General features: G+C 52.0%; 1 protein-coding gene across 10 annotated transcripts in view; it reads right to left on the bottom strand.

Annotated features, from left to right (window-relative positions):
* Positions 1–15,223, bottom strand: part of HRH2 (histamine receptor H2) — a 55,060-nt gene that overhangs the window by 14,208 nt on the left and 25,629 nt on the right. For 5 of the 10 annotated variants that reach the window (XM_006047244.3, XM_044925485.1, XM_044925486.1 and 2 more), the window contains one exon: positions 9,071–10,679. In XM_006047244.3, coding sequence (XP_006047306.2) covers positions 9,071–10,146 — 1,076 coding nt within the window. In that variant the 5' untranslated portion in view covers positions 10,147–10,679. Of the gene's footprint in view, positions 1–1,342; positions 2,009–2,167; positions 2,303–9,070; positions 10,680–11,714; positions 11,888–15,223 lie in introns of those variants that run through there. The other 5 variants (XM_044925484.1, XM_044925483.1, XR_006543092.1 and 2 more) reach the window with 4 other exon arrangements.

Genomic DNA, 15,223 nt, shown 5'->3' with positions numbered 1-15,223 from the left:
TCACGAGTCCCAGCGCCTGCGGTCCCCACTGCAAGCTGCAGCCTTCCACACTAGCAGATGTAGGCAAGCAGAGCCACCTGCCCGTTTGTGGAGCTAGGACAACCCCCACCCCCATCTTTCTGCACAAAAACGGGCAGGAAAGGAAAGGCCCTCTCATCCCAGGGGAGCCTCGGGGACTCTGGACTCCCTAAAATGCCCAGCGGGTCTCAGGCACACCCTGCCCCAGTCCCCTGACCCTGCCACAAACAGCTGCTGTGGGTTTAGGGAACACAGCATTGCCTGTGACCCACTGCTGCCTTGTCAGGAGCAGGGACAGCTGCTAGGAGCTAGAGCCCTCTTTTGCAGATGAGCACACCGAGGCCCAGAGAGGGGTGCAATCTTCTCACACAGCTGTCCATGCCAGAGGCAGTGAAAAAGCCAGGCCCCCTGTCTGCCAGGCTGAGGCCCTCCTGGCAGCCCCTTCCACACCCCATCTTCACCCCTACCTGCGCATGCCCCTGCCCGCAAAGCTCAGGCTGCAACAAAGACACGTTTTACTGAATTTGCCTCTTCATCCTCAGAGCAATTCATTAATATGAAAAACAGCTTCCTCCCCATCCTTGCCAGAAGATTCTTGACATAAACCCTATTGGGGGTTTGGCATAATTTCTCTCTCTTGTTAAGCATTTATATATAATTAGTGTTGGAATGGTCCCTTGAGATGGATCCAAGCCCCCCCATTTTCAGAGAAGGAACACGAGGCTCAGGATCAGGGTCCAAATTGAGTGCTTCAGTGGCCCAGCTGAGATACAAGTCCACGGAGCCTGTCTTGGACTTTGCAGCTGCTCATTTACAGGGGGGCCACAGGAGGGAAGGGAGGAGAGGCAGGATTGGGGGGAGGAGGAGAGGAGGAAGGGAGAAAGAGCGGGAAAGAAAGAAAAACCAGCATTTACAAGCATCTACCCTGTGCCAGGCCTTTGCATCAACTGGTGCTGAGCCTCATCAAAATCCTCACAGGAAAGTATTTTAATACCCATTTTGCAGATGAGCAAGTTGAGGCTCAGAGAGGGCAAGCCACCTGGCCAAAGACACAAAGCCAGTAAATGCTAGCACCCTTTCCGTCCCCCACCTCAGGGATTGGTGGGCTTCCCTGGTAGCTCAGCTGGTACAGAATCTGCCTGCAATGTAGGAGACCCCGGGTTGATTCGGGGGTCAGGAAGATCCCCCGGAGAAGGGACAGGCTACCCACTCCAGTATTCTTGGGCTTCCCTGGTGGCTCAGATGGTAAAGAATCCACCTGTAATGTGGGAGACCTGGGTTCAATCCCTGGGTTGGGAAGATCCCTTGGAGGAGGGCATGGCAACCCACTCCAGTATTCTTCCCTGGAGAATCCCCATGGACAGAGGAGCCTGGCGGGCTGCAGTCCATGGGGTTGCAAAGAGTCAGACATGACTGAGGTACTAAATAGCACAGTATGCAGGGGTTGGCAGACACTAGCCTGATATGGTTGACAGAAGTGAATAGAAGAATTATATTTTGTGACTAGTGAAAATGATATGAAATTCCTATTCTGGCGCCCATAAATAAAGTTTTATTGGAAGGCAGCCAGCACCGTTCATTTCTGTATTGTCAGGGGCTGCTTTCCTGCTATGCCAGCAGGGTTGAGCAGTGGTTACCACAGAAGACAGGCACTGGAAAGCTAACTTACTTATCCTGTCTGGCCCTTTGAAGAAGAGGCTTGCTGAGCCCTGCCCTCTACCTTGCCTTTTCCCAGGGGTCTGGAAGGCATGCAGGACCTCTCTGCGACTCTGTTCTCTGCACGAGGGTATCAGGGCTGAAATCCAGACCTCCTTCTGCTCGCCAAGCCATGTACTTTCAAGCTGGGTGCCCTGGAGAAAAGGCCTTCTCCTAATTTGCTCACCCTTTTCTTGTCGGTGCAAAGCTGCTAGCAGTGGGTCCAACGGCACAGTTCCCCCTCCCTCCGCATTGCAGCCCCCGAGAAGGAAGCCCCATAGCAGTCCTGTCAGACCTGCGACAGAAGGAGCCAGAAGGGAGGGTCAGGAAAGGGCAGGCGCCAGGGTCTGTGCCAAGCCAGCAGGAGGGAGGGAGGGTAGCCGGGCACCGCTGGGGCCTCCAGCCTGCTTCAAAGGCGCCGTCCCCAGAGGGTGGGAAATGAGCGGTTCTCTACCTTTCAAGTGACTCCTGGGGGGCCACGGTTTATTCTCCTTGACTTGTGAGGCTGTAAAAGGCTTCCCACCTCCTTTCCCTCTGCTCTCCTTCCCCTGACTCCAGGGCTGGGAGGGGGTCTCACTCCCCAAACTCTCTGAAGAGACAGAAGATGAAAAGGATTAATGCCTTGGTGCAGCCCATGTGCTCCGCTGTGCAGCAGGACAGACCCCCCCAGGCCTGAGCAGGACCTTCCCAGCTCACCCAGGCAGGAGAGGGGACAAAGGCCTTCACACGGTCCAGGAGGTAGCCTCACACCTGGACCCCCACCCCTAGGGCTGTGAACGACCCGGAGCGGCCAGGAAGCCCGAGCACTCAGTGAAAGAGAGATGGGACCTTGGACACAGAGGGAGTGGGGAACTGGAGGGAAAGACAACACAGAGCAGAATGGTAAAAGGAAAGGAAATTAAGAAAAGACAGAAAATGCAGAAGGCACCTCAACAGAACACGCTAAGTGAGGCAGCCAGGCACGGAAGACCATGGATCATCTGAAATGCCCAGAACAGGCACGTCCATGGAGACAGGAAGTGCATTTGTGGTTGGGTGGGAAACGCAGGGACTGGGAGGTTGATGGCTAAAGACTACAGAGTTTCTCTGGGGTCATGAAAATGTGCTAAAATTGCCTGTGGCGATGGCGGCATAGCTCGGTGAATAGACTCAAAGCCAGTGAAGTGTGCTTGAAATGAGTGAATCCTACAGTATGTGAAGTGTATCTCAACAAAAGTGCAATATAAAAGAAAGCTAGAAAATGACAGAAAAGAGACGAAATGAGAAGAAAGGAAAAGCGATGGATGGCAAAGAAGGAAAACTCGTGCCTGTTAAAGCACCTGCCACATGCCAGGAACTGTGCTAAACGCCAGTATCCTTGATTCCATTTTACTCTCACAGTTCTGCACAGTAGGTCTGATAACAGTCATCGTTTTACAGGTAAGGAAACTGCAGCTCAGACTGTCTGTGACTTGTCTCACATCACCCAACCCCTAACTAGGGGAAGACCAGGGCTCCTATAAGGTTCCCTAAGTTCCACCCCGAGACAGGAAGACAACCCAATAGCCTTGGGGTGTGACCGTCAGGCGCAGAGGGTGGGGTGACAAGGTAGCTGACCTCAGGGCTCCAGTGCAGGGGGCAGGGAGGCCCCTTGGTACGGCGGGGTGGGGGTTGGGAAGGGATGGGGAGTGGGGTGCAGGATACCAGCTGCTCTGGGCACCTATGCCAAGAGTGTTGGGGAAGGCCCTTAAAGAAATACTGGAATCAACGTGCCAAAGATTAGTCTATTTCAGAACCCAAATGGTATGAGTGGACAAGTTTGGGGTAAATTATGCAATGCTTCCTTTCTGAGCAAAGCTCCTTCTTAAGAAGAAGTGTGTACCACTCCAGTATTCTTGCCTGGAAAAATCCATGGACAGAGGAGCCTGGCTGGCTGCAGTCCATGGGGTTACATGACTGAGCATGTGTGCATGAGGGTGGAGGGTCACGGGTTGGTAGCAATAAACTGGTAGAACTAAAAAAAAAAAAGAAGAAGCGTGTATACATCAGTCATGCAAACTTTTTACTGCTAAAAGGATCCCAGCCTCCTCTGCCAGACCAGACTGAACTTGGAGCAGAAGATAAAGCCAGCTCCGCCCTCCCCTGGCTCCCAACCTCAGGTCAAACTGGGTCACGGCAGCATGGAGATGCAATGGACCACATCCAGGTTGTCTGAACTCTGGATTCCCACCCCAATTCCCGGATCCTTTCACCACGCCTGGGGGGCATGTCGGGTGACTCTGTGATTCACAGCAGGCTGTGGATCCCCCAGTCAGACCTGTTGCTGATGCTGCTAGTTGGAGGCAAGCCCTTTAGTGACGTCAGAGTTAGAAAAAGGAACCAGGAATTTCTGAGCTTCCACTAGGTTCCAGGAACTTCCCTCTGAGACTGGGTTCCCTGATCTCTTAAGCAGGGGTGGTGTTAGTCACCTCTCTGGGCTCCTATGGACCTGGGACAAGACGTTTACGCATTCACTGATTCATTCAACAAACACTACTGAGCAGACTGTGCCAGGCCCAGTGCTAGGTGTTAGGCAGGAATCGCCACAGATGTGGGCCTGCCCTCAGGCGGCTTACGGTCTAGGGGAGCAGATAGGTGGTGCCAGGAGCGGTGAGAAGCTGTCCTGGGCTGGGGGGAGGCGTGGCCTGGGGACAGAACTGAGGGCCGCAGAGGAGGAGGCAGGGAGCGGGGAGAGCTGGAGGGCAGGGCCTCCTGGGTCAGGATGAGAACTCAGGGTCGCTTCCAAGAGCACCCAGGGGCAGAGCCGAAGGTCGTCCTGTCTGAGGAAACGTTCTCACCAGCAGCAGAAGGAAGGAGGGCGGATGGGAGGCAGAGGCCTGTGAGGGGAGAGGGCCGGCCGCAGGGGGCACCTGTGGCTCCCTGCCTCCCTCCGCGCCTCTTCTCCTTCCTGAGTTCTGACTCCCGCCTCTGGGCCTCGGGGAGGAGGGCAGTGGGCACTGGGACCCTGCAAGGAGGTGGAAGACCCCGTCTCTAGAGAGAGACGCATATACTCTGAAGCTCAGAAAGCTTGTCTCCCTGCCTTGGGAGAGAGCATAGGGTGGCTGAGTGTATGGGGAAGGACTCAAGAGCCCTGGACAGGGATTCAGAGAAACAGGGTCTCTTTCCAGCCCCTCCCCTAAGTTGCTCTGGGCCTCAAGTTGCTTGCATCCCTGGGCCTTAGTTTTCCCATCTGCTATCTATGGGACTAGCGCCGAGTCTGGGCTGAACTCAAGTCCATTCAGCGTTTCATCATGGAAAGAGCCTGGCTTTGGGGTCAGATGGGTTTGGGCTGGAATCCTAGCTCTGCACGGATGAGGCAGTGTGGCCAACGTCAGCTACACTGCTCCCGGCCGAGGGCCCACATTCAGAGAACCACTGCCCTAGAATAACATCCACCTGGGACAAGGGCCTCTTCCTGGCTCAATGTGACACCGTCAAACAGTGCTGGCGTGTAGCAAATTCTCAGTAAGTGCATGTGAATGAACTCATAGAATGGTTTGTTCTGGTGAGGGCAGAGGGGGCTGGAGGGTGGCTGTGGGCCAGGGGATGGGGTCAGGAGGTGGTCAGGGGTAAACCATGAAGGGCCTCTAATCCTCATGCTAAGTCAGGGAGCTGGGGCTTCTGACAGTTCCACATGGGCCCCCAGAGGTCTATGTCCTCATGGTGGGACTTGAGAACATTATGTGGCAAAAAAGACTGCATATGTGATTAAGTTAAGGACATTAGGATGGGGAAGTTATCCTGGGTTACTGCAGTGGGCCCTAAATGTAATCACAAGTTCTTTTATTAAAGGAAGGAGGCAGACGGAGAACAGGAGAAGGAGATATGGCCATGGAGTCAAGAGGTCAGAGTGATATGAAGAAGGGGCCACAAGCCAAGGAGCTCAGTGGCCCCCCAGAAGCCAGAAAAGGCAAGGAGAGGGGTTCTCCCCTGAAGCCTCCATTAGAAACCTGCCCTATGCGCACCTAGGTCTCAGTCTCCTGGTCTCCTGAACTAGCAGAGAGGAAATCTGTGTTGCTTCCAGTCACCAAGTTCACGGCCATTTGTTACAGCAGCCCTACCTTGGGAGCTAACCCAGGCCTGTTTCCAGTAAAAGCAGTGGAGTTTACTGAGCAGGGTCAGTGGAGCAGAGGGGATGAGGCTGGGGACCTGGGGTCAAAGATGGGGAGAGGTGATGAGGGGCGAGCTGAAGGCGGCCACCTGGGGTCAGGAAAGGGCAGACAGAGCATCCTGCTGGGGAGGAGGCTTCAGGTCGGCCTCAGGAGGGGAGGACCATCCAGCTCAGCCACTCGCTCCTGGAGTCTCCCCTTGGCTGACTGTGCCATGCCCCTGCCCCATCCCCCATCGCAACCTCCACCACCACCAATCAAGGGCACCCAGCCCTTTGGCAGTGATAAGAGTTCTCTGCCAGGTCAACGCTGGGTTTTGCGCCCAAATGGGGAACAGAAAGGACGTACTATCGGTCATTAAGGAAGCTGGGAGCCAACCTTATGAAGGGTCACACAAGCCCCTGATCACCCTGGCAGCCTCCACTGGAAACGCAACCTCTGGCTGTCCCTAGCTTCCTGAACTCCCACTCCCACAGCCATAGACCAGGCCCTCCAGCCCGTTCACCACCTCCTCCGCTGGACCCCTCTGTTCCGTGCTGCTACATGTGACCCAGGCAGGCCCGGCCTCTCAGTTGGCCTTGGAGGCCAGGGTGGTGCTGACGATCGGAAGAGGAGGTGGACACTCACTGCCCGCCGCGTGCCGGGCACCTGGAGGACAATCAGTAACAGGGCTGCTATTTCTGCTTCTGCTCAGATCTTGGCTCTGGCTGCGTCAGTAGCGGGAGTTCCTTGAACAAGTCACTTCTCCGAGCCTCATTCCCCCCCATCTGTAACGTGGAAGCTAAACACCTACTTCACAGGTGGTACAGAGAACGAACTGCGGCCCTGAGTCTAATGGGGCCCCAGCACCACCGCCTGGAGGGTCGCTCCCATCTGCATGTTGGGCTCAGCTTGGAGGGCTGCTCCCAGGCTCTCTGGGCTGTCACCGCCTCCTCTGGGTGTGCTGCACACTGGATTTCAAGGCTTAGCACATGCAGCGCTGAACCATGGCATCTGTTCCTCAACCAGACCGTGAACAGTTACAGGTGGCGAGGGTGGTAGCATGCGTGGGGGACCGGCTTTATCCCCCTTTGCAACCCAGCACCTGGGAGGGGTGGGGATAAGACGCTGTCACAGATCAGTATATGGAAATAACGGCCAAGGTAAAACTGGCACCTAACGGGTGTTGGATGAGGGCTGGTCAGTGCTGGTTCAGTGCTTACTGGATGTCTCCCTGAGGACCTGGGGGTAAAGGCAGCCTGTTAACCTGGATCCCACTGGTTAGCGCAAGAGCAAGTGGAATGATGACCAGACTGAACCGTGTCAACGGCTTTTTCCTGAGTGTACACTCCATACTTTGTCCTTTGTTCTGTGAACTAAATTAGCTTTGTACTTAAGACTGCTTTTCCTGAATGAAGCAGTGTGGCAGGACAGGGTCATCTCATCCAGTGTCAGACCTCTTGATCTGCACTTTGGAGAGATGTCTTTGGGCAGCTTGGAGGATGGATTGGACAGGGAGAATCTAGAGGCTGGGAGGCCTGGAGGAGGCTGGATGCAGGAGCAATGAAGCTCATTCTGGAAGGATAGCAGGGGACAGGGGAGGGCCTGGGACCTACATTGAAGGGGGGACACTCCACACCCAGCTGCTTGCAAGGCCCAGGAGTTTCATTGGGCAATTTTGTCCCCAACAATATCAGCTCCCAGAGGGTGTAGGTGTGCAGTGGTCATCCAAGCTTTTTTTCTCGAGTCTGGTGCTCAGAGATCGAGAGCAGACAAGTATCCTACCGGGGGGCTCACACAGCTTGTTCGCATCCCTTGGCTCCCGTGTGCTTCGGGTGATTCTGGGAGGTGAGCAGGGCAGGCTGTTTGAGGACAAACCCCATACTCCATGAGAGGAGGACGCTGAGGCCCAAGGGGGCAGAGGTGTGCTCAAGCCACAGAGCCGAGATAAAGCTGTGCAGCAGACTTTCCATACCTGTCTGTCAAAACAGACACCAAAACGTCACTTCTGCATCCCTGCTGCCCAGCACAGTTCCTGGCATGTGATGGGAAGTTGACACATGTTTGCAAATGAATGGATGGATGGGTGAGTGGATGGATGGATGGATGGATAGATGGATCACTCACACAGACCAGCATTCTGGGGGGCAAAGGCACGGTCTGTGGGAAGAGAAAGGAGGGTGACTTTTCCTGAGCATTTGTATGTGTCAAGGATTCTACCAGCATCCTTCACTCCCCTCAACAGCTAGATGGAGCTCGCCAAGACCTGTGAAAGTTCTCTCCAAATGTGAGCTTCCTCGAGCCACTCAAGTCTTTGGGGAGGTTTCCTTTAATACCCCTCAGGGGCTTTGTCACAAGTGAGTTTATCTCAACCTCCTTCTGACCTTATCTTTCCAGCCAGGGTACCTCTCGAGGGTGGAGTCTTGGGGCCTCCTCTCTCTTGCATGCCCTGTGTCTCAGACATCCAGTGGTCTCCAAGCCCACTTTTTACTAGCCTCCTAGATTTTGCTCTATTCTCTTCCCTCTTATGGAGCAGTCCCGGATCCCTCTTCACCAATGTCCCCATCTCATTTTTCAGGTCCACGTCTGAAGGGACAACCAGAGTCCTCTCTCCAAAGCACAGAGGCGATTGGGTTACCCCCATCCTAACTTCTAATCCTTCTATCTTCCCCTAAGACCTACAATTACAATGCCCAACCCTGGCTTTCAAGGCTGCGTCTTCCCGATGCAGCCAAGCCTCTTTCCCCTTCCACTTGAGCACCCCACAAAGTACGAGCTGGTGCATAACAGGTGCTCAAGGCTGGGCTGAATGGGGTCTCTGATTCAAGCCCCCGGCAGCTGCACTACTGCATGGCTATTTGAGGGCTGTTGGTGGATTTAAGTGAACACCTGTGACCACTAACTAAGTGGGCAGAGTTGAGCACACTTAGGCCCCCCAATTGTAAGGATGAGGTAGCTAGAAGAGAGGGCCCACCAGTTCTGAGTCAGGGGCGCTCTGTGCAGATGCCAGCTCTGTGAGGGGCCCTGGCAACATTCTCTGTGATCTGACTTGCTCCTTTTGAAAACGGAGGTCAAAAGTTCTACCTGAGGGGGCGTTTGGGAGGAAGGAGCAACACAGGGTTTGCGAAGTGCTCATGAAGGCTTCCCAGCATGCAGCATCCGAGGCAGCACCTGGGGAATGGCTGTCACCCTGAGGGAGACCCTCCCCTCCACCATGCTCTGTCCCGCACGCAAACTGCCGGGGGAGTTACCTGTCTGCGGCTCCCTGGGGGGCCGTGACCTCAGTCCCACTCCACACCTGGAGCCTCAGGGGCCTCTCTTCCGGCCACCTGGGTCCCCGGCCCGGATGCCTCACCAGCTGAGAGCTGTTGGACCCCAGAGAAGTCCTGCGGGCGTCCTGGCTGGCGGGGCTGCAGCGGAAGAGCTGCTGGTAGGCCGTGCGGAAGTCTCTGTTGAGCGCGGCATACAGCATGGGGTTCAGGGCCGAGTTGGCATAGCCCAGCCACAGGACCACGTCTTCCACGGTCTTGTCGACAGCGCTGTCCCCTCGCAGCCCCCGGTAAACGAACACAGTGAAGTAGGGGAGCCAGCAGACGATGAAGGCCCCCATGACGGCAGCCAGCGTCACTGTGGCTTTGTGCTCCCTGAGCGTGGCTGCCCTCCACGGGCCGACGTTGTGAATCCTCCTGGCCTGTTCCCGGGCGATCCTGAAGATGCGGTAGTATGTAATGCACATGACGAGCAGCGGCAGGTAGAAGGTGACCAGCCCGTCTACCAGACCGTACACCAAGTTGACCTGGACTTTGCACTTGGGGACGGTGTGACCGTCAGTGTGGTTCTCAGGCCTGCTGTTCCATTCCAGGTGGATGGACAGGAAGGACAGGGTGATGGAGATGACCCAGATTAAGACCAGGGAGATGGCGACCCGGACCGGGGTGACCAGCACGGGGTAGCGCAGGGGGTCCGTGACGGCGCAGTACCTGTCAAGGCTGATCATGAAGAGGTTGAGGATGGAGGCCGTGCAGAGCATGACATCCAGGCTGGTATAGATGTTGCAGAAGACCTTGCCGAAGCTCCACTGGCAGGACAGCTGGTAGAAGGCAGAGAAGGGCAGCACCAGGAGGCCGAGGAGCAGGTCAGTAATGGCCAGGGACACAATGAAGCAGTTGGTCAGGCTGCGGAGCCGGCGGTTCAAGCCCACCGCCAGGCAGACGACCACATTGCCGGCGATGGTGATGAGGATGAGGAGGATGAGGACTACGGTGACGGTGACCTTGAATGCGGTGGGGTCCAGACAAGAGGAAGAGGCCGTACTGTTGGACGCCATCCTGGGTCCCTACAGCTCCTTCCCCTGTGGCCCCCCTGCCCCCACCCCGGGCCTGCAGTTGCTCCTCTTCCAGCTCCCCAGCAGATCAGTTATGTCCACCACTGGGCTCCAGGCTGCCCACCAGAGCCGAGAGAAGTATCCAAATGTGGGGAGGCTCCAGGGACCGAGCTAGCGCTGTTTTTTCTTGAATAAATAAAATGATCTCCAAGAAGATGGGGGGCATGAGTAGGAAGGAAGATGAGGGATGTCTAGTCTCGACGTCTCGAAGCGAGGTTCCTGGTTCAAACCGCAGTCCTCAAATCGCCTCCAACAGAGCGGGCTTCCTCCCAGGACTGAACACATCTCCACTCTCTGGCTTTTGCATGGAGACTGAGGCACTGGGGCATGAGTCTGGTGGTGGCTTTGGTTTTATTGGGGAGGTTTCATGTGGAGCTATGGCCGAAGCCTTCTCCATGACGGACAGCTGCCCCCATCCACGTGATGGGGGTCCGGCATGGCTGCCTTGCCCTCTAGGGTCCACTGGAGAGCGTGAGCTAGAAACACAAAGATGGAGTTTTGAGCATGTTGAAACCAGATCGAGAGAATTCAAAATGAACACCTCTAGACCTTGACCTCACTTCAAGATGCCAGGAGGCCAGTCCGGCATCTCCCCTAAGGAGGGACCAGGGCAATCAGGATACACAGTGAGAGGAGGAAGGGAGATGGGATGCCAGGGGCTGACCACCAAGTCATCACAGGACATGCAGTAGGACGGCCTCATGTTTATACTGTTTATATTAGAGATTCTAGACACAGACTCTACGCTCTGAGAAAAGGGTGCTGCAACTGCTGGGTCACTGCTGGTTCCAGGGCCTGGCTCCACCGGTAGGCATTACACCTATGTGGATAAACGATAAAATGAATGAAAAAGTAGGCAACGTTAATACACTGACTCTGCCAAGTGCTGAGAACAGTGTTCTACACTCTAGCTTTGTAAAACGTCACCATACTCTGAACAAGAATCCAACCAGCTTTTTCAGGAGAGGGCCAGCTAGTGAACATGTTCTGCTTTGTATCCGGCAAGCTCTCTGCTGCAATTTACTTAACTCTGTTTCGTGTAAAGCCACCTCCACAGACAATGTGCAGATGAATGATCCTGGACGTTACTATGGACACTGAAATGTGAATGTCACATCGTTTTCATGTGTGGCAACATCTTCTTCTCTTGAATTTTTCTCAAACTCTTTAAAGCAATTTCTGGGCAAAAAAATGTAAAATTGCTATTCTTAGTTCACGTGACACACAAAACCAAAGAGAGGACCAGATCTAGCCTGCTGTCCCAGTCTACCAACTGCAGCCCCAGCCCTGCTCTGGACATCTCTCTAAACCTCACTTTCCAGGTCAGCGGGTGCAGACCTCACTCAGTCTTTCAAACGGCTGCGTAACAGTCTGTGGGGTGGCTGGCTATGGTTTGTTTATCAGCACTCTAACACAGGTGTTTTGGTGGTTTCTAGTTTCTTCCTTCCTCCCTCCATCCCTTCTTCCTTTCCGCCTCTGGTCCCACATCAAACATCACTCCAATGGAATACCTGCACACGCCATGCTTCTTTTGGTTAAGTATCAGGTTAAATTCCTTCTTGGTGGTGATATTCTATGATTTTGATCCATGCAAAACAAGCTAAGGCCCTGCTTGATTCCTGGACGCTTTCTTTCAAGCGGATCCTGGTTTTCCAGAGAACAGCCAGCAGCAGTCTCCTGGGGTCTGGGAGTGTGAAGAAAATCAAGTTGACAGAGGACCTCCTCTCAGGAAGGAGCTCAATGCCATCTGACACAGATGAAGTCTCTCTCTGGCTCTTGGCCAGGAGTGGTTTTGCAATCTGAATAAGAGAGGCATCGTTTAATTGCAACCGCTGTGTCGGCACGGGGACCACGGCTCCTGGTCACCTTCTGCCACTCCAGCTGGCTCAGCCACCTAGCCTAGCAGGCTGGGCCTCCAAGTATTATTTTTAGAAGCTCTTTTCATTACACAAATAGCCCAAATAGTACGGCTGTTACTGCCACACTTAATTAACTTTGGAGGGGGTTTGGTTTTTTTTTTTTTTTTTGAGAACCCCTATTTCTTTTTTTTTTCTTAATTTTATTTTATTTTTAAACTTTACATAATTGTATTAGTTTTGCCAAATATCAAAATGAATCCGCCACAGGTATACATGTGTTCCCCATCCTGAACCCTCCTCCCTCCTCCCTCCCCATACCATCCCTCTGGGTCATCCCAGTGCACTAGCCCCAAGCATCCAGTACCGTGCATCGAACGTGGACTGGAAACTCGTTTCATACATGTATTTTACATGTTTCAATGGCATTCTCCCAAATCTTCCCGCCCTCTCCCTCTCCCACAGAGTCCATAAGACTGTTCTGTACATTAGTGTTTCTTTTGCTGTCTCGTACACAGGGTTATTGTTACCATCTTTCTAAATTCCATATATATGCGTTAGTATACTGTATTGGTGTTTTTCTTTCTGGCTTACTTCACTCTGTATAATAGGCTCCAGTTTTATCCACCTCATTAGAACTGATGCAAATGTATTCTTTTTAATGGCTGAGTAATACTCCATTGTGTATATGTATCACAGCTTTCTTATCCATTCATCTGCTGATGGACATCTAGGTTGCTTCCATGTCCTGGCTATTATAAACAGTGCTGCGATGAACATTGGGGTACACGTGTCTCTTTCCCTTCTGGTTTCCTCAGTGTGTATGCCCAGCAGTGGGATTGCTGGATCATAAGGCAGTTCTATTTCCAGTTTTTTCAGGAATCTCCACACTGTTCTCCATAGTGGCTGTACTAGTTTGCATTCCCACCAACAGTGGAAGAGGGTTCCCTTTTCTCCACACCCTCTCCAGCATTTATTACTTGTAGACTTTTGGATCACAGCCATTCTGGCGTGAAATGGTACCTCATAGTGGTTTTGATTTGCATTTCTCTGATAAGGAGTGATGTTGAGCATCTTTTCATGTGTTTGTTAGCCATCTGTATGTCTTCTTTGGAGAAATGTCTATTTAGTTCTTTGGCCCATTTTTTGATTGGGTCATTTATTTTTCTGGAGTTGAGCTGTAGGAGTTGCTTGTATATTTTTGAGATTAGTTGTTTGTCAGTTGCTTCATTTGCTATTATTTTCTCCCATTCTGAAGGCTGTCTTTTCACCTTGCTAATAGTTTCCTTTGATGTGCAGAAGCTTTTAAGGTTAATTAGGTCCCATTTGTTTATTTTTGCTTTTATTTCCAATATTCTGGGAGGTGGGTCATAGAGGATCCTGCTGTGATGTATGTCAGAGAGTGTTTTGCCTATGTTCTCCTCTAGGAGTTTTATAGTTTCTGGTCTTACGTTTAGATCTTTAATCCATTTTGAGTTTATTTTTGTGTATGGTGTTAGAAAGTGTTCTAGTTTCATTCTTTTACAAGTGGTTGACCAGATTTCCCAGCACCACTTGTTAAAGAGATTGTCTTTAATCCATTGTATATTCTTGCCTCCTTTGTCAAAGATAAGGTGTCCTTATGTGCGTGGATTTATCTCTGGGCTTTCTATTTTGTTCCATTGATCTATATTTCTGTCTTTGTGCCAGTACCATACTGTCTTGATAACTGTGGCTTTGTAGTAGAGCCTGAAGTCAGGTAGGTTGATTCCTCCAGTTCCATTCTTCTTTCTCAAGATCGCTTTGGCTATTCGAGGTTTTTTGTATTTCCATACAAATTGTGAAATTATTTGTTCTAGCTCTGTGAAGAATACTGTTGGTAGCTTGATAGGGATTGCATTGAATCTATAAATTGCCTTGGGTAATATACTCATTTTCACTATATGAGAACACCTATTTCTGATCAAAATTTCCTCTGAGTTTCCTTAATAGCCAGGTTTAGGTATTTTGAACTGATGTTTTAGTTAACGCTTGAAGACTTTCAAATCTGAATAAACAGGCCTCTCATATAATTAAAAATTAATTCTTCTTTCCCTCCCTCCCTCCTTCCCTCTGTCGCCTCCCCCTCTCTGCTCTTTTCAGCAAATATTTCTTTTTGAATCTACAACGTGCCCATTGTTGTTTGAGGTGCTGGGGCCATGGCCACAACCACCACAAAGAAAGCACTGGTTCCTTTCTTCATGGAGTTCCTGGAGTTTCAAAGAACAACCACTTCGGTTATGTTTCTGTTTCCCAGAAGTTTCCAGTGACCTTTGTAAGGCATGAGCTTTCGTGTGGAGCTTTGTGGGTAGAATGATGGCCTTAGAGGATCATGGCCCTTGGGGTCACTACGCCAAGATCACTGTCTTCATGATCACTATCATTGTTACCATCACAGCTAATATAAAAAGCACTTTCTTGAACCTTCCTTTCAAACTTTAAAAGCGATGACATTGCTTATTGCAGTAAACCAAGGGCTCTGAGGTTACAGGAAGGGCCAACTGTTTGGATCATTGCATACCCAAGCCCTCGCGCTGGGAAGGTGACCTTTGCTGACCGTTTGGTGTTACGGGGACCATCCATTCTTTCTCTGAGGCTCTGCCTGTACCAGACACATGTAAAACACTGTTCTGATACTTCCTTTCCTCATTTCTTTCAAAATCTCTACTATATAGTGGACACCCTTCTAGATCACTTAGATCTAACGCTTTCTATTGGGAACCTAGGCTGTGGTACTAACCACCACCATCATGAGAAGAGCCATCAGCAAGGAGGTCTGCTTTAGCAGGCTTGCAAGTGGCAAATGATGGGAGATGATCTGAGTGTCTATCAGCAGGGGAATGGTTCAACCCATGATGGAGCATCTGCACTACAGCAGAGTCCTGAGCAAGGCGATTTCACGCATATTAAATGAAAGATCTTGGCCTCACAATGACTGCTCACAAGGGGAATCTGTTGCTATTTAACAGTTGAGGAGAGCAAGGCTCAGAGAGGCCTGGTGATGTCACACCCCTAGTAAGTGGCCGGAGAGCCTGGATTCAGACTCAGCTCCCGTCCCTCCAGCTGCCTTCAGGCCTACTCTTGCACAGACTTCAACTTGTCCTTCTAAGTGGATCTCAGCAGATAGTCCTGTAGTCGCCTCCCTC

The sequence above is a fragment of the Bubalus bubalis genome, chromosome 11, assembly GCF_019923935.1.
Source record: "Bubalus bubalis isolate 160015118507 breed Murrah chromosome 11, NDDB_SH_1, whole genome shotgun sequence".
In the NCBI taxonomy this organism is placed as follows: domain Eukaryota; kingdom Metazoa; phylum Chordata; class Mammalia; order Artiodactyla; family Bovidae; genus Bubalus; species Bubalus bubalis.
The sequence above is the reverse complement of the archived record's forward strand: the minus strand, read 5'-3'. Positions and strand labels throughout refer to the sequence as shown.